This window comes from Oncorhynchus masou, chromosome 25 (genome assembly GCF_036934945.1).
Source record: "Oncorhynchus masou masou isolate Uvic2021 chromosome 25, UVic_Omas_1.1, whole genome shotgun sequence".
Taxonomy (NCBI): domain Eukaryota; kingdom Metazoa; phylum Chordata; class Actinopteri; order Salmoniformes; family Salmonidae; genus Oncorhynchus; species Oncorhynchus masou.
Window position 1 is genome coordinate 9,983,829 of NC_088236.1, and position 22,037 is coordinate 10,005,865.

Here is a 22,037-nt window from a genome sequence, read left to right on the forward strand (position 1 = left end):
GATTTGAACTTGAAACCTATCGGTTACTAATCCAACGCTCTAACCACTAGGCTATGCTGTAGTCGATCCAATACCCAAACGGAGATTCCGTGAAAATAAAATCAATACCAGTCCCCATTTTTGCCTCGGTGCTGAAACAGTTGACCACATTCCCATAGTAATTCGTTATGGATCCATAACGAAATAAACATCTGCATTACAATTATAATGCATTTATATATTTGTAAGGGTTTATATATTTGTAGGGGTTGATGCATTTTTTTGTTGGGGCAAATCTGGTTTTAGAGTACTTAAAACAGTGCATATGGTGGACTCACTGATGGTTGAAGATGCTGAGCGATCGGCAAAGGCAATCAACATCGCTCTAATCACAGTCAGAAGACAGCTGAAGACCGGTCGGGAGTAGGCCTAGGCTACTATCAACTGCGAGTGAAGAGCAAAATAATCCTAACATTTCCAAATAAAAATCTGATTGATTTATCAAGACCAGTCCCCATGCGATGTCATTCAGTGATATTTATTCCCTATTGTCCTGCTGATAGTTGAAATAAACAGCTGCATTTTGAAAGAGTATTTTTACCATTATTTTATTAAGGAAAGCATAAATACTGTACAGTATGTGCTTTATCTGACATTTTGCAGTTGAATGAGGTTTGGAGATATAAATGTAGAGTACTTAATAATGTACATTGCAAGTTGGGGGGGGGGGTTCACACCTACAGTAGCCAAGCTATTAGACTATTCTTTGTAAAGGTTGAAGAGTCTATTGTCCTGCTAATAGCCCATTCGAGAAATGTGGTTTGCAGAATTCACAGCCTGCTACGTTTGTTTTCTCTACCTGTTTTTACCATAAGCCTACCGCACCGAAACCATAAGCCCACCGCCCGCCCCTGTGCGGCGCCTCATGGGTCTCCCGGTCGCGGCCGGCACGGTATCGAACCAACATCTGTAGCAACGCAGTTGCACTGCGATGCAGTGTCTTAGACCGCTGTGCCGCTCGGGAGGCCCCATCCAAAGTTTTTAATGCTGATTAATTGCCTTGGATAAAGTATCAAAATACTAAAATACAACTTTAACAGGACTCTTAAAGAATTTAATTTAAATGTTCATTTGATATTTTGATCACAGAAACATTGAGAAAATATGGAAAAATAAATAATGTAATGTTGATTATATCAAGCAGGCCGTGAAATCATCTGCCAGAGAGTCGCCACAATCGGCCCGAGCCCCAAGTGATACATTTGTGCCAGATAACTCCCACCGGAATCGGCCCGAGCCCAATCATCATCAAGAGACAAGCTGGACCCTGTCAGAGGGGTGTTTTTGGAACCACATCATGTCTACTGTCCTGCTAATAGCCCTTGTGAAAACATCTTTTCCAGGGCCGACAGAGAAGTTCCTTACTCCCCCCTTTCACTGCCTCTTCCATTCATTCCCATAGTCATTTCTTATGGTTTGCATTGCAAATGAGGGCATAAACTGGGTCAAGACGCCAGCAAAGTAAGTGGACCTTTACGTAGTAGAAAAGGTTAAATAAAAATAAGACCTACAACACTTTTAACAGCACATTACTCAACACTAGTGAGACTCATGTCGCCTATGGTTAGGCCTACAGTATATCTAAAAAATATTTGTTTCATCTCTACATGGTGTCCTTATTTGAACCCGATCGAACTTGTTGCAACTAAAATGTAGTTGAAATAATCATCTGCACGTTTGCCTGGCATGGATTGTGACTCCATTTCGTTCCTCACCCTCTTCAACTCCGCCAATGCTGCCTGACTTTCCAATGAAGTGGGCCTTCGCCAATAATTACATTTAGAGGATTGGAGGATTCTAAATTAATTTCTAAGGGGCATTTTTTGTTATGGGAAATCTGATCTCTGAGAATATCTAAGGGGCTTTTATATAATTATAATGCAGGGTTAATAATAATAATAATCGCTATGTTTAAAAAATAATGATATTGGAGATGATTTAATTTCAAATAACCAAAAGTGAGCGATTGTAATCTGAATAAAGGGAAAAAAGCCCGTTTGGAACATGTGGTGAGTCATTCTTACTCATTTGTAAATAAAGCCAGTTTGTTATTGAGAATGATTTATTTCTGTTTTTAAAGGGAGAGAAACCAAAAGTCCACCGTGCCTATTTTATTTTATTCTCAATCCACATGTCAAGTGATATTCCCCCATTGTATTACACAAGTTCTCGCGTAACTCCAGGACCACCAACAGTTTTTGCCGTTCTTGCCTGATGCAGGACTCTAGTGCCAGTGGAGAGACTCTCAGACTGAAAACGCATCCATTAATTGCCACAGTTTAGACTACCGATAGATCAGGGTTCTAACTCCCCCTTGTGATGCAATGACAGAATGCCACCATCTACCACTAACAGTCGCAGCATAAAACTCTGAACTTTTAAAGGAAGAACCACTGTACCTGTTCCCTGACACCCAAAAGTACTTGTTACAGTTTGAATGCTGGACTGGAAATTGTCCAATTCACACACATATCAACAGAACATCCCTGGTCATCCCTACTGCCTCTGATCTGGCAGACTCACTAAGCACAAATGCTTAATTTGTAACTGATGTGTGAGTGTTGGAGATAGTCCATGGCTATCTGTAAATTAAAATAACATGGAAAATGGTGTCGCCTGGCTTGCTTAGCTATCCAGCAAGCTAGCGCTATCTTAACTAGCTTCTCTCGGTTTGATGAAGTCAAGACAGGTACTATGTAAATACATGATACGTTAAATAACTCACAATAAGTTAGCGCGAGTCGACTTGGTTTCTATCTCTCCCCCTAATCAACAGAGCTGATGCTCTGTTTGGAGACTTTCACACTCCCTGGTGCATTACAACTCTGGTTAACAAAGTAGCTCAAAATAACCTTTTTTCCCTCCTACCAACGTTACCACATTGTTGCCTTTAGGTATTTGTTTTAATTGAAATTTTCACTTCATGATGATGATGATCGGGACAAGTTAGTTGTTGTTTTGTGATAACTGCACTGTGATTCGAATTTTGTGAGGAAAAATATTATATTGTTTATCGGTTAGGGATTTTGTCTTATTAACTAAGGAAACCCAATTTCGTTGAAATGTTTGAATGTTTAAACGTTCACCACCCATAGTATACATACCTCAGCTAACTCCTCTTTGTCGGATTCAGCAGCAGCAGAAGCATCTTCTTCTTCTTTATTCTGTTGCTGATGCTCTGCCTTCTCTTTAGGAGTCTCCCCCTCGATCCTATACCACACAGAAAGAGACTTATTTCCCTCACCAACTTTAAACATCTGCTATCTGAGCACCTAACCGATCGCTGCAGCTGTACATAGTCCATCTGTAAATAGCCCACCCAATTTACCTACCTCATCCCCATACTGTTTTTATTTATTTACTTTTCTGCTCTTTTGCACACCAGTATCTCTACTTGCACATGATCATCTGATCATTTATCACTCCAGTGTTAATCTGCTAAATTGTAATTATTCACCTACCTCCTCATGCCTTTTGCACACAATGTATATACTCCTCATGCCTTTTGCACACAATGTATATAGACTTTTTTTTCTACTGTGTTATTGACTTGTTTATTGTTTACTCCATGTGTAACTCTGTGTTGTCTGTTCACACTGCTATGCTTTATCTTGGGCAGGTCGCAGTTGTAAATGAGAACTTGTTGTCAACTAGCCTACCTGGTTAAATAAAGGTGAAATAAAATAAATAAAAATATATATCCTCAATCTTAAACCACCCAGACATGCCAAAGTGAATTACCTTAAATTAGACAATAGCTATTTAACTGAAATAGCTATGAACACAAAAAAAGCAATATTCCCATTCTCTGTTACCTGATGACTTTCTCTGATTTGTGTTCCTCAGGCTGCTTCTCCGTCTCCTCAACAACAGCAACCTCAGCCACCGGGAACCCTTCCTCTTTTTCCTCCTCCTCTACTACACTCGCCTCTTCTGCCTCTACATTATCCTCCCCTTCTTCCACTGTGGGTTCATTTCCTGTTTCTTCCTCCTCTGCATCTTGTTCCTTATAATCCACAGAGGACTTGCTTCGTAAGGACTTTCGTTTGGGTGTGGCTGCTGTGACTGTTTTTGTCCTGCTCCTCTTAGCTCTAGTTTCCACAACTGGAGGAACTTCCACAACCTCCTCAAGGCTTTCTGCTTCCTCTTCCTCTTGGCTTGTTGTTGTTGTTGTTGTAGCCTTCTGCTCCTCGTTCACCGTCTCCTCCTCAGCCTCTACAGGTTTTGTGAGATGAGTGGATCTTGGGCATCCTCTTCTTTTCTTTTCCTCGTCAGAGGGATCTTTGGCTGTTTCTTCTCTGTCTTCATCGGTTCCTGACACCTCCTTTGGAGCCTCGTTTTCCTCCTCTATCTCTGAGGCCACAGTTTTTTTCAAGTCCACCAGCACTGCAGTGGCTTTCTGAAGCTTGAGTGTCTGTGTTGTAATAGTTTCTGCAATCTCCTTTTCTTCCTCTACCTTTTCCTCTTCCTGAATTGTTTCTCCCTCCACCACCTTTTCTTCTGCAACACTCTCCTCTTCCACTGGTACAGTTTCAGCTGCAGCTTCAGTTTCCGTTTCCTTTTCTTCCTCCACCTTTTCCTCTTCCTCTGTTATTGCTTCCTCTGCCCCCTTCTCCTCCCCCACACTCTTCAATGTTGCAGCTGCTGCTTCATCCACTGCTTTCTCTACCTTTTCTTCCAAAGCTTCCTGAACAGGTTTAGCCAACTCCCCTTCCTTCTCCTCCTCTTCCTCAGGTTCTTTGCAGCCTTGTGTGGATTTATGTCTGGGATGAGCAAGAGCAGAAAATCTGCCTCTCTCTCTCTTCGGAACTATGGTTTCCACTACCGGTGCATCTTCTTCTTGCTCAGCTGGCTCTCCCTCCCCCTCCTTCTCTTCTTTGGGTTGTTTGCCTCTTTGTGTGGACTTGCGTGTCAGTGTCAGTGTAGCTGGAACACTTATTCTTCCTCTCCTGAGGACTCTTGTTTCTACCACTGGAGCCTTTTCTTCCACAGCTGGCTCTTTCTCTTCCTCCTCATGCTGTCTGTCTCTTCGTGTGGACTTGCGTTTTGGAGTCGGGGTAGCTGGAACACTTATTCTTCCTCTCCTCAGGACTCTTGTTTCTACCACTGGACCTGCATCTTCCTCGTCAGGTGGTGAGATCTTCTCCTTTCCCTCAGCAGGTTTCTCAACCGCTGGCTGCTCATCTTTCACTGTCTCCTCCTCAGCCTCAACAGGTGTTCTGAGATGAGTGGATCTTGGTCGTCCTCTTCTTTTCTTTTCCTCCTTAGAGGGTTCTTTGGCTGTTTCTTTTTCATCTTCATCGGTTCCTGACACCTTCTCTGGAGCCTCTTCTTCCACCTCTACCTCCACTTGTGGTTGCAAGGTTTTCTTCAGGTCCACTAGTACCACAATGGCCTCCTGAAGCTTGAGTGTCTGTGTTGTAACAGTCTCTCCAATCTCCTCTCTAACCTCAGGCTCTACTGCTGTGTCCTCTGTGGCTGTGTGAACAACATCCTGTCAATTATTGAAAAAAGAAAAGTGTGTCACTTAAGACTCCTTACTCCTGGACACTTGTTTACGAATCGTATGAATCTTATTTGTACCTCAGCTAACTCCTCTTTGTCAGATTCAGCAACAACGTCTTTATTCTCTTGATGATGCTCTGCCACTGGCTTCTCTTTGGGAGTCTCCACCTCGGTTTCAATATCCTCAATCCTAAACCATACAGATATGCCAAAGTGAAAGACCTTAGTTTAGGCAAGAGTTACAATACCTTCAGAAAGTATTCACACCCCTTGACATTTCCAACATTTTGATGTGTTAGACTCAATTTAAATTTGGTAACACTAACCTAACTGACTGTCACACCCTGATCCGTTTCACCTGTCTTTGTGATTGTCTTCACACCCCTCCAGGTGTCGCCCATCTTCTCCATTATCCCCTGTGTATTCATACCTGTGTTCTCTGTTTGTCTGTTGCCAGTTCGTCTTGTTTGTCAACCCAATCAGTGTTTTTGTGTCAGCTCTTGCCTTTCCCCAGTCTCTTATCTCGTCCTCCTGGTGTTTGACCATTGCCTGTCCTGACCCTGTACCCGCCCACCTGACCACTCTGCCTGCCCTGACCTTGAGCCTGCCTGCCATCCTGTTCCTTTGCCCCTGTTGCTGTAATAAACATTGTTACCTCAACACGGTCTGCCTCTGGGTCTTACCTTGATTCCTGATTCTGACAGAGTGAAAAGAAGAAAGCAGGTACAGAATAAAAAATATTCTGTTTACAACAAGGCACTAAAGTAACACTTAAAAGAATGTGGCAAAGCAATTCACTTTTTGTCTTCAACACAAAGTGTTATGTTTGGGGCAAATCAAATACAACATATTACTACCACTCTGCATATTTTCAAGCATAGTGGTGGCTGAATCATGTTATGGGTATGGTTATAATTGTTAAAGAACTGGGGAGTTTTTCAGGCAAAAAAACTGAATGGGGCTAAGCACAGGCAAAATCCTAGAGGAAAACCTGGTTTAGTCTACTTTCCACCAGATATTGGGAGATTAATTCACCTTTCAGCAGGACAATAACCTAAAACACAAGGCCAAATCTACAATGGAGTTGCTTACTAAGAAAAAATGTGTATGTTCTTGAGTAGCCGAGTTACAGTTTTGACTTAAATCTGCTTGAAAATATATGGCAAGAATTGAAAATGGTTGTCTAGCAATGATCAAAAAACAATTTGACAAAGCTTGAAGAATTTTTAAAACCACAATGTGCAAATATTGTACATCCAGGTGTGCAAACCTCTCAGAGACTTACCCAGAAAAAGACTCACAGCTGTCATCACTGCCAAAGGTGATTCCAACATGTATTGACTCAGGGGTGTAAATACTTATATAAATTAGATATTTCTGGATATAATTTTCCATAAATGTGCTAAAATATCTAAAAACATGTATTCACTTTGTCATTATGGGGTATTATGTGTAGATGGGTAAGAAATGTTTTTATTTAATACATTTTGAACCCAGGCCGTAACATAAGAACATGTGGAACAAGTCAGCAGGTACGAATACTTTCTGAAACCACTGCATTTAACTTTTCATATGTTGTACTGTATTCCATAAACACTTGAAACAAATCAATATTCCAATTCTCTGTTACCTGATGACTTTCTCTGATTTGTGTTCCTTAGGCTGCTTCTCCGTCTCCTCAACAACAGCAACCTCAGCCACCGGGAACCCTTCTTCTTCCTCTTTGTCTTCCTCCTCTACTACGCTCACCTCTTCTGCCACTACATTATCCTCCCCTTCTTCCACTGTGGGTTCATTTCCTGTTTCTTCCTCCTCTGCATCTTGTTCCTTATAATCCACAGAGGACTTGCTTCGTAAGGACTTTCGTTTGGGTGTGGCTGCTGTGACTGTTTTTGTCCTGCTCCTCTTAGCTCTAGTTTCCACAACTGGAGGAACTTCCACAACCTCCTCAAAGCTTTCCACTTCCTCTTCCTCTTGGCTTGTTGTTGTTGTTGTAGCCTTCTCTTCCTCTTCGCTTGTTGTTGTTGTAGCCTTCTCTTCCTCTTCGCTTGTTGTTGTTGTTGTTGTAGCCTTCTCTTCCTCTTGGCTTGTTGTTATCGTTGTAGCCTTCTCTTCCTCAACAGCTTTTTCCTGGACTTCGTCGTCTACTTCCTCCTCTGTCGTTTCATCTGGTTTTTCTGCCTCTTCCACTTCAACAACAGTTGGGGTGGATTTGCGTCTAGATGTGGCAGGGGCAGGAGGAGGGGCAGATCTCCTTCCTGTTCTCAGAACTTTGGCTTCCACTACAGCTGCCTCTACTCCCTCAGCCAACTCTTCCTCATTCTCCTCTTCCACAGGTTGTTTGACTCTTCTTGTGTACTTGCGTTTTGGAGTCGGGGTAGCTGGTACACTTTTTATTCCTCGCCGAAGGACTCTTGTTTCTACCACTGGAGCTACCACTTTCTTTTCAGGTGGTGAGATCTTCTCCTTGACCTCAGCAGGTTTCTCAACTGCTGGCTGCTCTTCTTTCACTGTCTCCTCCTCAGCCTCAACAGGTTTTGTGAGGCTTCTTTTCTTTTCCTCCTGAGAGGATTCTTTGGCTGTTTCTTCATCGGTTTCTGCCACCTCCTCTGGAGCCTCCTCCTCCTCCACCTCCTCTATCTCTGAGGCCACATTTTCTACCTCCACTTGTGGTTGCAAGGTTTCTTTCAGGTCCACCAGCAACACAGTGTCTTTCTGAATCTGAAGTGTCCGTGTTGTAACAGTCTCTCCCATCTCCTCTCCAAGCTCAGGCTCTACTGCTGTGCCCCCCATGGCCGTGTCAATGACATCCTGTCAGAAACATTTTGAAAAGAGAGAGTGTGTCACTTAAGACTCCTTACTCCTGGACACTTGAAAAACGAAGACGAATTGTATTTGTACCTCAGCCAACTCCGCTTTGTCAGATTCAGCACCAACGTCTTCATTCTCTTGCTGATGCTCTGCCACTTGCTTCTCTTTGGGAGTCTCCCCCTCTGCTTCAATATCCTCAATCCTAAACAACACAGACATGCCAAAGTGAGTTGCCTTCATTTAGGAAATATCTATTTAACTGTTCATGTGTTTTACTGTATTCCATGAACATTTGAAACCAAGCAATATTCACATTCTCTGCTACCTGAGGACTTTCTCTGATTTGCTTTCCTCTAAGATCTTCTTGCGTTTGAGGCCGCTGCTCCTTGCTCTGGTTGTAACCGGCATTTCTTCATTCTCTGAAAACATTCACCACAAATTGGCATTAGGAAGAGAAGTCTATTGTTAGATTTTGTATGTTATCGCGAAGATCCAGTAAATGACTCCAACCAATACTTGCCTTTTGGCACCCTGACCAGTGTAACTTCCTCCTATGAACAGAGAAATGTGATTGTAGACCATGTGTTAAGAGTGAATAAGGTATCATTTTATGAAAGAAAAACATAATTCCATTGTACACATTGATGTAGTGGTACAAAAATATATATGTGTGGGTTAACTCGGATCGCCGGACGCAGCAGAAAATGTATACCCCCTGTAACTTTCAATGCACTTTTTCCCCAAAAGGTGGGTAAACTGTCTTGTAAAAAAAAAGTGGGTACTCTGAGTTTACATTTACATTTAAGTCATTTGGCAGACGCTCTTATCCAGAGCGACTTACAAATTGGTGAATTCACCTTATGACATTTACCATGCGTTTACCCTCCACTACACTAATTGATTGTACATAAGTAAATAATACAATACAAAAATTAATACTGAACAAAATACAGAATATTAGCACAATATTTTATTTTTTTTAAAGGTAAGGATGCCACACAGTTTGCTCACTATCGCCTTATCTTTGATAAACACTGATATTAAACTGGGTTTTTTTTGTCGTCCCATCTCGAGATTTAATTACTGAAAATTGGTCCACACGGACTCAAGCGGGTTTTTAAAAAGCATTTATCCTTGGAAAATCTCTGACTATTACATATCTTAGATGCCTCATCAGAAACAACAGCTGTTATTATCTCTCAATGCTTTTTGATAGACTAGAATAGACATATCTCTTGTCTGTCTTGGAACATATGAGTATTGGTTCCAACTTCATTAGAATGATTAGAATTCTATATGCCAATCCCTCAGCCATGGTTATAACAAGCAATATCTGCTCTGCTCTGTTCAGAACCACTAGAAGCAGCAGAAAAGGCGATCCAATTTCACCTTTGCTTTTCTTATTATACCCATGCCCAGGCAATTCCTCAATCAAAGGAAATAACACCAGTGTACAGATCACTTCATCTCATTATACGCAGACAATATTTGACTAAATCTCTACTGGTGCAGGGTGCTATACCGTATTTGACTATATCTCTACTGGTGCAGGATGCTATACCGTATTTGACTTTATCTCTACTGGTGCAGGATGCTATACCGTATTTGACTATATCTCTACTGGTGCAGGGTGCTATACCGTATTTGACTATATCTCTACTGGTGTAGGATGCTATACCGTATTTGACTATATCTCTACTGGTGCAGGATGCTATACCGTATTTGACTATATCTCTACTGGTGCAGGGTGCTATACCGTATTTGACTATATCTCTACTGGTGCAGGATGCTATACCGTATTTGACTATATCTCTACTGGTGCAGGGTGCTATACCGTATTTGACTATATCTCTACTGGTGCAGGATGCTATACCGTATTTGACTATATCTCTACTGGTGCAGGGTGCTATACCGTATTTGACTATATCTCTACTGGTGCAGGGTGCTACACCGTATTTGACTATATCTCTACTGGTGCAGGATGCTATACCGTATTTGACTATATCTCTACTGGTGCAGGGTGCTATACCGTATTTGGCTATATCTCTACTGGTGCAGGGTGCTACACCGTATTTGACTATATGCCAGTGTTGAGGTATGGAACTGTTGTTTTTACTCTACCTTCTATAACGGTATTTGAATGTTTGGTTTGTTAAATGTGATACACAACTGTGGCGCATATATTGTCCGTTTTTATACTTTACTCCATTTGCTACTTGAGTCATCTCTCTCCCTCTTGCTGCTGCATGCCCACTACAAACCACACCAAGCCCTGCCTCCTGTCACTCAAGGGGAGAGAAGTTGTTCGCCCACGGAGTCACGAGTACCTTCTTGCCGTTCACTCTGCATGGTCAGTTGGATGCAACGATGCTGGCATGCCTCTGCTCCCACTATTCCTATTCCCCCCCAGCGCTCAAGGGCACCAGGCTGCCCTGCATTACGCACTCCTGCCACCATCATTACGCACACCTGCCTTCCCTCGTCATGCCCATCAGCTAATTATTGGACTCACCTGGACTCAATCACCTGTTTATTACCTCCCCTATATGTGTCAGTTCCCCAGCTCTGCTCCCCACTGCTGTACTGATTGTCTTACGTCTGTGTTTTACTCTGTTCTGACGCTGTTCCTGTCCTGTTTTCATGTCTGTTCTGATTAAACGTTGACTCCCTGTACCTGCTTCTCTTCTCCAGCGTCATTCCTTACAGATGCTAGTTTGTCTTTTCTTTCATTTTGTTATCCTGTCAAACAACAATGTATTCTATGTGCTTCTATAGAATTAGAACAATCATTCTATTTTCATGATTCCAACAGTAAAATATTGTGATATGTCCATATCGCCCAGCCCTAATCTCTTTCTTCAAATCAATTGAATCCAACCTCAGTAGATGGAATAATATCCCAGTTTCTTTAACCGGCAGAATATCTATTGTCAAAATGAACATATTGCCACGACTGTATTTCTGTCGTTCAACGCTTCCCATGGCTCCCCCTTCTGGCTATTGGGATACAATTCATAGTGCGGTTTCAAAATGTATATGACAAGGTAAACCATCCCGGATAAAATTAACACATTTACAAAGAGGGAAAGATGTACAGTAGGAGGACTATCGTCCACCAAACTTTTAAATTGTATTTCCAGTCACACTTTTGGACACAAATAAACTGTCTGGGCTCCCCAAAGGACTGATCACTATAATATATAAACAACTTTTGTATTTGCTCATATTCTGAGATTCTGAGCCATTAAAACAATATGGTCAACATATCTAATTGAATCTGAATAACCCTTCAAGTGGAACAGAATCTGGAAAAACATGACCTTGGCATCCCGTAATCCAAACCATCAACATATACATTTTAAATTTGCTCACAGGCTGTAATTAACACCAAGGAAACGTTTTATGATGAAATTGGCCCCAACTCCCACTGTTCACCGTGTCCTCTACATCAGGTAGGCACATTCCTTCATATGATGAGATAGTACCCTGCAGTTAAATGCTTCTGGGGCAAAGGTACAAAATTCATTTAGAAATGCATTGATTTAGGCCTCCCGAGTGGTGCAGCGGTCTAAGGCACTGCAGTGCTTGCAGTGCTTGAGGTGTCACTACAGACTGGAGTTTGATCCCTGGTCTGTAGTGAGCAGTTCATGATCCTAGGGTAGCAACACATACATTATGTGATTTCAATCTGGCTTTCTCCTTTCTGTTTTGTTTTATTCCTTTCAATCCAACTTCAAACAAAAAAATAAGCATTTTCATGAATTTCTGCATTTCATGCACTTTTGTTATCATTTCCACACTGTGCTACACAGGGCTGCATGATATGGGCAAACAAATATAGGGCTAGGTAATTGTGAACTTCTGGAATCATGGAAATAGAGTGATTATTCTAATTCTATAGTTTGAATATAGTGGGCAGCACCTTGAATACATTGTTGTTTGACATGACAATGAATGAATTAGCCAATTATTGACATGGTAGGAACCAAATTGTTGGTCTGTGTTTCCACATGACCGTAATTAGATGTTGCTTTACATGTTTTCTTACCTCATGTAGCTAGCTAACATTTTCATGCTTTGCCTATTTCTCTTTGACTTCGAAGACAGTGTTGTATAAACAAAATGCTTATCTATGCCTACACCTGCATTGGTACAAGGCTGTATTAGATAGCTGTGTTTGCTCTGACTCTAAGTACATTTAGCAAGCCAGCTAATTAGCATTAGGCTAACAATATTTATTTTAGACACAACTTGCTAATAAAAGACAAACTAGCAGTAAAAAAAAATAATAGTGTAATTATAGAACACATGTCACCAACATCTTGTTGCATCTATCCGACCATGCATACTGACTGCGCTGCAGAGTGAACTGCAAGGAGGTGCTTGTGACTCCATGGTTGAGCAACTGTTCTCTCCTTGAGTGACAGGGGGCAGGGCTTGGTGTGGGAAGTGGCGTGCAGCAGGAGAAGAGGGAGAAAGACGACTCAAGTAGCAAAACGGAGTAAACTATAAAAAGTAGTAAACTATAAAAAATGACATTACACATGCTGGAGTTGCATATCACATTTAACAGACTAAACATTGACATAACATTATAGGAGTTCAAATGAAAACCCAAAACGGTCCGTGCATCAATACCGATATAAAGTAAAACGGTATACCGCCCATCCCTACTTATTTACTTGAAATCTTTTGTTAGATTTATAAAACATACCACAATTTCAACGGTGTACTCCATGGCTTCCTGTTCCTGTAAGTGTGAAGTCACTTCCTCCATAATCACCTCGTTTTCAACCACGTCACGGTTCACTACAGAGTGCTCCGTAAAAGACAGGTTCTTGGATAAGGCTGAGGGAAGAAATTCCATTGTTTTGTTGAGAATTGTCTATGTTTAAGGCATATAATGAGGAGCCAATCTAGCCACCTAAATACAGAAATCAAGACACTTAGGGGACGTGCACATCTTCCATTTGAAATCTGTGATAAACATACTGCTCATGGCCATGGCTTGGATCTTGTTGGCTATGTTGGTCCTCTGGCTGGGTCCTCCAACACTCTCCACTTCCCACAGTAGGTCTCTGTGGGCTGGGTACAGGCTCAGATACTTCCCACACACTGGAGAACAATACAGAGCAGTTGTTAGGAAAGTGGACTTGTATTGTAGGCTGATGGCCGCAAGTTAGGGAAGTCTGGGAAGTCTGGGAATTCTGGGATGTTAGAGAAGTCTGGGATGTTAGGGAAGTCTGGGATGTTAGGGAAGTCTGGGATGTCAAGGACGTTTTGAGATCTTTTATTTTATTTTATTTTTATTTCACCTTTATTTAACCAGGTAGGCTAGTTGAGAACAAGTTCTCATTTACAACTGCGACCTGGCCAAGATAAAGCATAGCAGTGTGAACAGACAACACAGAGTTACACATGGAGTAAACAATTAACAAGTCAATAACACAGTAGAAAAAAAAGGGGAGTCTATATACAATGTGTGCAAAAGGCATGAGGAGGTAGGCGAATAATTACAATATTGCAGATTAACACTGGATTGATAAATGGTCATGTACAGGTAGAGATATTGGTGTGCAAAAGAGCAGAAAAGTAAATAAATAAAAACTGTGGGGATGAGGTAGGTGAAAATGGGTGGGCTATTTACCAATAGATTATGTACAGCTGCAGCGATCGGTTAGCTGCTCAGATAGCTGATGTTTGAAGTTGGTGAGGGAGATAAAGGTCTCCAACTTCAGCGATTTTTGCAATTCGTTCCAGTCACAGGCAGCAGAGTACTGGAACGAAAGGCGGCCGAATGAGGTGTTGGCTTTAGGGATGATCAGTGAGATACACCTGCTGGAGCGAGTGCTACGGATGGGTGTTGCCATCGTAACCAGTGAACTGAGATAAGGCGGAGCTTTACCTAGCATGGCCTTGTAGACGACCTGGAGCCAGTGGGTCTTGCGACGAATATGTAGCGAGGGCCAGCCGACTAGAGCATACAAGTCGCAGTGGTGGGTAGTATAAGGTGCTTTAGTGACAAAACGGATGGCACTGTGATAAACTGCATCCAGTTTGCTGAGAAGAGTGTTGGAAGCAATTTTGTAGATGACATCGCCGAAGTCGAGGATCGGTAGGATAGTGAGTTTTACTAGGGTAAGCTTGGCAGCGTGAGTGAAGGAGGCTTTGTTACGGAATAGAAAGCCGACTCTTGATTTGATTTTCGATTGGAGATGTTTGATATGGGTCTGGAAGGAGAGTTTGCAGTCTAGCCAGACACCTAGGTACTTATAGGTGTCCACATATTCAAGGTTGGAACCATCCAGTGTGGTGATGCTAGTCGGGCAAGCGGGTGCAGGCAGCGATCGGTTGAAAAGCATGCATTTGGTTTTACTAGTGTTTAAGAGCAGTTGGAGGCCACGGAAGGAGTGTTGTATGGCATTGAAGCTCGTTTGGAGGTTAGATAGCACAGTGTCCAATGACGGGCCGAAAGTATATAGAATGGTGTCGTCTGCGTAGAGGTGGATCAGGGAATCGCCCGCAGCAAGAGCAACATCATTGATATATACAGAGAAAAGAGTCGGCCCGAGAATTGAACCCTGTGGCACCCCCATAGAGACTGCCAGAGGACCAGACAGCATGCCCTCCGATTTGACACACTGAACTCTGTCTGCAAAGTAATTGGTGAACCAGGCAAGGCAGTCATCAGAAAAACCGAGGCTACTGAGTCTGCCGATAAGAATATGGTGATTGACAGAGTCAAAAGCCTTGGCAAGGTCGATGAAGACGGCTGCACAGTACTGTCTTTTATCGATGGCGGTTATGATGTCGTTTAGTACCTTGAGTGTGGCTGAGGTGCACCCGTGACCGGCTCGGAAACCCAATTGCATAGCGGAGAAGGTACGGTGGGATTCGAGATGGTCAGTGACCTGTTTGTTGACTTGGCTTTCGAACACCTTAGATAGGCAAGGCAGAATGGATATAGGTCTGTAACAGTTTGGGTCCAGGGTGTCTCCCTCTTTGAAGAGGGGGATGACTGCGGCAGCTTTCCAATCCTTGGGGATCTCAGACGATATGAAAGAGAGGTTGAACAGGCTGGTAATAGGGGTTGCGACATTGGCGGCGGATAGTTTCAGAAATAGAGGGTCCAGATTGTCAAGCCCAGCTGATTTCTACGGGTCCAGGTTTTGCAGCTCTTTCAGAACATCTGCTATCTGGATTTGGGTAAAGGAGAACCTGGAGAGGCTTGGGCGAGGAGCTGCGGGGGGGCCGGAGCTGTTGGTCGAGGTTGGAGTAGCCAGGCGGAAGGCATGGCCAGCCGTTGAGAAATGCTTGTTGAAGTTTTCAATAATCATGGATTTGTCAGTGGTGACCGTGTTCCCTAGCCTCAGTGCAGTGGGCAGCTGGGAGGAGGTGCTCTTGTTCTCCATGGACTTCACAGTGTCCCAGAACTTTTTGGAGTTGGAGCTACAGGATGCAAACTTCTGCCTGAAGAAGCTGGCCTTAGCTTTCCTGACTGACTGCGTGTATTGGTTCCGGACTTCCCTGAACAGTTGCATATCGCGGGGACTGTTCGATGCTATTGCAGTCCGCCACAGGATGTTTTTGTGCTGGTCGAGGGCAGTCAGGTCTGGAGTGAACCAAGGGCTATATCTGTTCTTAGTTCTGCATTTTTTGAATGGAGCATTCTTATCTAAAATGGTGAGGAAGTTACTCTTAAAGAATGACCAGGCATCCTCAACTGACGGGATGAGGTCAATGTCCTTCCAGGGTACCCGGGCCAGGTCGATTAGAAAGGCCTGCTCACAGAAGTGTTTTAGGTAGCGTTTGACAGTGATGAGGGGTGGTCGTTTGACTGCGGCTCCGTAGCGGATACAGGCAATGAGGCAGTGGTCGCTGAGATCCTGATTGAAGACAGCGGAGGTGTATTTGGAGGGCCAGTTGGTCAGGATGACGTCTATGAGGGTGCCCTTGCTTACAGAGTTAGGGTTGTACCTGGTGGGTTCCACCCTTGTATTTCTATGTGTGAACAACTAGTATAAAAGGTTGATGATTACCTTTGTACATAGCTTGTGAAAGGGGGTATCTCAACCCAAGGTATTCCTCTTTGAAACTGTCAACGAAGTTCTCCAGCATCTGGAGACCCAGACCGTTGCCACGGTGACACTTCCTGACAAATATGGAATCCATGACAGGAATGTGATAGCATTGGGTTAAGAAGGAACTGCACAAGCTGCCTATAGGGAAAACAAATGGAGATGACATGTCAAGATAGCCAGACATACAGTATGTATAGAAGTACAGACAGCATACATACAGTCAGTGGTATTGTTACAGTGACAGGTATCCCGTGTGTGTATTTCTTTTCTCTCCTTATCCCCTCCTCACAGGTGGCAATCATCATTCCCTAATCAGTCACCAATCAGTCGCTAATCAGAAGACACACCTCCTATTTCATTACCCAATCACATCCCCTTTCCCTTGGTTTAAAAACCCTGTCAGTTGTTTTCTCTAGAGCTCAACCTCTCTGTCATGCAATTGCTCTGTAAATTTCACTTTTCTTTTAACACCTGCATATCACTTTGTCCCCACCTGTGAGTATTGTTGTTATTTTGTTGTTGTGGTGCCTGTTTGATGGTGGGAAAAGGGGGAACCAAGACAAGTTGAACATGGGCATACATTACCAGTAGGACTACTTTGTCTAAGAACACTAGTTAGAACTGGGCGGACCTTCCACTTTTTGGTTAGTTAGTTAGCTGTAGGCTAGTCTAACTTAGGGGTGTTTTTGGATATTTTGTCCCCCCCCCCCCCTTACCGCGTGTTTTCATATAAACCCTGAGTGTTTGACGGTAATTAAGTTGTCTGTGGGTTTTTTTTGTTCGCGCTGTTACTTTGTCACTACACTTTGCATGAGTTATGTTACGGGTCTTGTTACCACCCCCCCCCCCCCTAGACTGCTGGGCCAAAGGGATTTGTAATGGGTATAGTGTTCTTATTTATTTTAGGTGAGGGGGGGCCTTTTTAATTAAATTGTCAGTTCTCAAAGGTTGTACCAACAGATGTAACCTATTGAATATCATTCTAGAATAGGTCTATGCATAAAATGCATCCTCCAATTGCAACCGCTTTCTATTCCCACACCGATTGCCAGCAGAAAATGTTATATTTTTAATACCCTCAAACACCAAGTTTGGCATACCTCATTTCAAAATAGGCCGTCATCACTGTCAATTGTGAATGATAATTCTTCATGTTTTACCGGTGAAAATTATTCACTTTTCTTGTAGGCCTATTTAGTTTCAATTAAAACAGGCCTGATCAGTGTTGCATGCTATTGAGGTTTGGCCACATGAGTGTTATGTGGTTCTGTTATTGATTCATTAGTTGGCCTATTTTCATTCTGATCTTGCGAGATATTGATTCGGCTTTGAACTTTATTAAAGGAGCACCAGTGTGAGAAGTGGGGATCTTCTATTTGTAATAAAACTAATAAGTGATGAGTATGACTATTAAACGTAGGCAGCAGATCTTGTTGAGGGTTATATTAAGCGATTTAAGCACCCTTTAAATGGTGGTTAAAGGACAACACCATTAACCAAGTGTCCTGTCCCAGAATGCAGTGTGGGTCACATTGTTCTGGGTTCCACTGCACAAGAGGAGGTCCATGGAGTTTTATAAACATCAAGGCAGACACATGGTGAATTTGGATCCTAGATCTCGTTGGTGTGATAAGGTTCATGCAGGGAATCAGTTTGTCTGCGTACGCTATAGAGTGGGGTACGTTTCTGTAAGCCAAGCACTCGGAGAGTAGGGCAAGTGATCTCTAAGTCCATTACAAATTGTTTTTGAAGACAAGACATTTTAGAAACCGACCTCTAGCATAGGTATTTACAGTATTTAGTATGCCGTTCTATCGTTTTGATTGCATTTGAGTGGTAATGAAATGTAATTTATTTAGAATTGATCAGAGCACATTATCCAGAAACATCTCTACCAGCTCCATGTCTGTAGCACCGTCCCCGCGGGCTACAGCAGCACTACAGCCCTGCATACAGTACGTACGTAGCCAATGTTCACTTCTCATAGATATTTCTATGTGAGTTAAGCATTATCTGTGTTATACAACGCACACACATGATCTTCAGTATCTGAAAAATGAATTAACGGTCAACCATAGTTTATTTAACAGCACCATAACTAACACTTAAAGTACATAACCTCAGTGCTACCATGTAATATCGCATAAGTGATGAGGATTCTAGCCTAAGATGGGTGCCATGCATCACCCAGAAAGGTGGTACTTAGTGGAGGTGGATGATGGTTCGTTACTCACAACAATAAAAGCTGTTTCGTACCTGAAGGTTTGACTGAGTAGAAGCCGACAGCCTGTCCGTCTTTCCAAAGGATCTTGGCGTAGTCGTTCTCTCCGTGGCACAGGAAAGGCAGTTCGCCTGAACTGATCTCCTTGACTCTGTACACCACACGGTTCAAAACGTACAGAGCTATCCGCTCCCCTATGGTCTCCACCTGAAGATAAACACACTTAATGGTGCTGACATGGTTGTGTTTTTCTGTGCATCTTAATTCACTGACCCATACTGTCACATTCTCCAATAAGATATGATCATATATATATATATATTTTTTTTTTTGAGCTATCTTGGATGCATCTTATTTTCAAACTATTTAACTTTTTATAATTGTAACTTATACAAAATGGCACGTGCATCAGTTTTCACTATTGTTGTAAATCTCTACAACCGGGTCGTCTAATTCCAACAAACAGCAGTTATTTTGTTTTCAAAGGAGAGGTAACTAATCATACCTTCACAGCTCCATCTTTGGCAGAGTTTGTTGTTTTTAAGATATTCTCCAGTGACCACCATTGATCCAACAGGTACAGCCCCACCGCTAAGAGAAAATACATAAACAGTAGATAAATACAACATATCAACTATATATAAACTCCTTTTAAACATTTGGGGTGGCAGGTAGCCTAGTGGTTAGAGCGTTGGGCCTGTAACCGAAAGGTTGCTCGTTCAAATCCCGGAGCTAACAAGCTAAAAATCTGTTCTGCCACTGAACAGGCAGTTAGCCCACTGTTCCTAGGCCGTCATTGAAAATAAGAATTTGTTCTTAACTGACTTGCCTAGTTAAATAAATGTGTATATATAAAATAGTTAATTATTCAATTTGGTAAATAGTTAGGTCCACAATTATTTGCACCCTTGATAAAGATGTGTAAAATGGAGAGAAATATATTTGTCCTAACGCAATTGCTCAGAAAATGAGCTTTGGTTCATTGGCAGCACACCTTGCAAGGAGCCTTATTCTAAAATGTTTTGAGGTTGGAGAACACATTGGGAGGGATCTTATACCTTGATATCCTTTGTCTGTGCTTATGGACTGCCCTCTTCAATTCAAACCACAGGTTTTCAATGAGGTTCAAGTCCGGAGACTGAGATGGCCAAATGTTGATTTTTTTTTTGTGGTAAATTAACCATTTATTTGTGGATTTTGATGTGTTGCTTAGGATTATTGTATTGCTGGAAGATCCACTTGCTGCCAAGTTTCAGCCTCCAGAGACAACCAGGTTTTTGGCTAAAGTGTCCTGGTACTGGGTCAAGTTCAACAAGGGCCCCAGGACCAGTGGAAGCCCCATAACATCAAAGATCCACCACCATATTAAACGGTAGGTATGGGGTTATTTTCTGCCTAAGCATTCCTTCTTTCAACGTGAAACCCATCACTGGTGTGCATTGCCAAAGAGCTCTATTTTCATGTCATCTGACCATAGCGATGGTTCCATTGCCATTTAGCAAACACCCAAGGCATTTACATTTTGTTGCATGATAGGAAAATAGCGCTATTTGGTTTTTCGTTGAAAGAAGAATGTGATAAGCATAATGTGTCTCCATACCTACTGTAAAATATGGTGGTGGATCTCTGCTGTTATGGGGCTATTTTACTCAGTATCTTTGCTGTTATGGGGCTATTTTACTCAGTATCTTTGCTGTTATGGGGCTATTTTACTCAGTATCTTTGCTGTTATGGGGCTATTTTACTCAGTATTTCTGCTCCTCATTTGTCAAGGGTGCCAATAATTTTGGGCGTGTGTGTGTGGCAAGTTGTTCCTGAAGACACAAAACATAGATTGGGTCATTACACAATTATTTGTTAGGAGAGAAGATTTGAACAAACCATGTTTCAAACTAAACTAGCCCAGTTTAACCATGAGCATTTTGTGTCAACACCAGCAACACTTTCCCCATAAAACAGTGTGAGTGACTCAGTCACCTGTAAACTGGTCCTGTTGGGAGAACAGGGCGAGGACTTTCTGTCTCATGTTGTCTCCATATAGAGGAACGAAACCCACATTGGAAAGACCAATGGGCACCTGGGAGAGGACATGAGCACAAGGTCAAAGTTCAATCATTAGCTTATAGTATCAACGTGACAGAATATTTCAAATTACATGAATTATATCATATTATATTTGCCACTCCTGTCCCTGAATGTCTACAGCTGGTTTCAAGACAACATACCCTTCTGTTGAATCTGACAATTAACCTTGATGGTTGTACAGCCGTCTCAAATAAAACTGTGAAGGACCTCTGTGTTACTCTGGACCCGGATCTCTCTTTTGACGAACACATCAAGACTGTTTCAAGGACAGCTTTTTTTCCATCTACATAACATTTCAAAAATCAGAAACTTTCTGTCCAAAAATGATGCAGAATCTAACGCTTTTGTCACTTCCAGATTAGACTACTGCAATGCTCCACTTTCCGGCTCCCTGGATAAAGCACTGAATAAACTTCAGTTTGTGCTAAATACGGCTGCTAGAATCTTGACTAGAACCCAAAAAAGCCTCCCTACACTGGCTTCTGTTAAGGCAAGGGCTGATTAAGGTTTTCCTGCCGTACTTACACACACGCTACGGTCACAAGAAGCAGGTCTCTATATTGTTCCTAGAATGTCTAAGTAAACAGCTGGAGGCGGGGCTTTCTCCTATAGAGCTACATTTTTATAGAATGGTCTGCCTACCCATGTGAGAGACGCAGACTCGGTCTAAACCTTTTAAGTTATTATTGAAGACTCATCTCTTTAGTAGGTCCTATGATTGAGTGGAGTCTGGCCCAGGAGTGTGAAGGTGAATGGAAAGGCACTGGAGTGACAAACCGCCCTTGCCGTCTCTTCCTGGCTGGTTCCCCTGTCTGCACTGGGGTTCTCTGCCTCTGACCCTGTTATGGGGGCAGAGTCACTGGCTTACTAGTGCTCTTCCATGCAGTCCCTAGGAGGGGTGCGTCACTTAAGTGGGTTGAGTCACTGACGTGATCTTCCTGTCCGGGTTGGTGCCTCCCTTGGGTTCGTGCCGTGGAGGAGATCTTTGTGGGCTATACTCAGCCTTGTCTCGGTAGTAAGTTGGTGTTTTGAAGATATCCCTCTGGTGTGGGAGCTGTGCCTTGGCAAAGTGGGTGGGGTTATATCCTGCCTGGTTGGCCCTGTCCGAGGGTATCGTCGGAGGAGGGGTCGGGGGACACTGTGGCCTCTTGTCTCAGTATTTATGCTGCAATAGTTTGTCTTGGGGGCTAGGGTCAGTCTGTTTTATATTTGGAGTATTTCTCCTGTCTTATCAAGTGTCCTTTATGAATTTTAGTATGCTCCCTCTATCTCTGTCTCTTTCTCTCTCTCGGAGG

At 42.6% G+C, this 22,037-nt stretch overlaps 1 protein-coding gene across 2 annotated transcripts in view; it reads right to left on the bottom strand.

Annotated features, from left to right (window-relative positions):
* The window catches only part of LOC135513758 (titin-like), a 56,268-nt gene that overhangs the window by 13,242 nt on the left and 20,989 nt on the right, over positions 1 to 22,037 (bottom strand). Inside the window, exons 3-16 of one of the 2 annotated variants that reach the window (XM_064936665.1) lie at positions 20,635 to 20,734; positions 19,163 to 19,248; positions 18,693 to 18,864; positions 16,395 to 16,574; positions 13,348 to 13,470; positions 13,070 to 13,203; positions 12,705 to 12,791; positions 8,876 to 8,906; positions 8,681 to 8,774; positions 8,446 to 8,557; positions 7,175 to 8,355; positions 5,623 to 5,734; positions 3,855 to 5,533; positions 3,144 to 3,249 (exon numbers count right to left, since the gene is read on the bottom strand). In XM_064936665.1, the coding sequence (XP_064792737.1) occupies positions 3,144 to 3,249; positions 3,855 to 5,533; positions 5,623 to 5,734; positions 7,175 to 8,355; positions 8,446 to 8,557; positions 8,681 to 8,774; positions 8,876 to 8,906; positions 12,705 to 12,791; positions 13,070 to 13,203; positions 13,348 to 13,470; positions 16,395 to 16,574; positions 18,693 to 18,864; positions 19,163 to 19,248; positions 20,635 to 20,734 (4,197 nt within the window). The remainder of the gene's footprint in view (positions 1 to 3,143; positions 3,250 to 3,854; positions 5,534 to 5,622; positions 5,735 to 7,174; positions 8,356 to 8,445; positions 8,558 to 8,680; positions 8,775 to 8,875; positions 8,907 to 12,704; positions 12,792 to 13,069; positions 13,204 to 13,347; positions 13,471 to 16,394; positions 16,575 to 18,692; positions 18,865 to 19,162; positions 19,249 to 20,634; positions 20,735 to 22,037) is intronic. The other variant, XM_064936666.1, reaches the window with a different exon arrangement.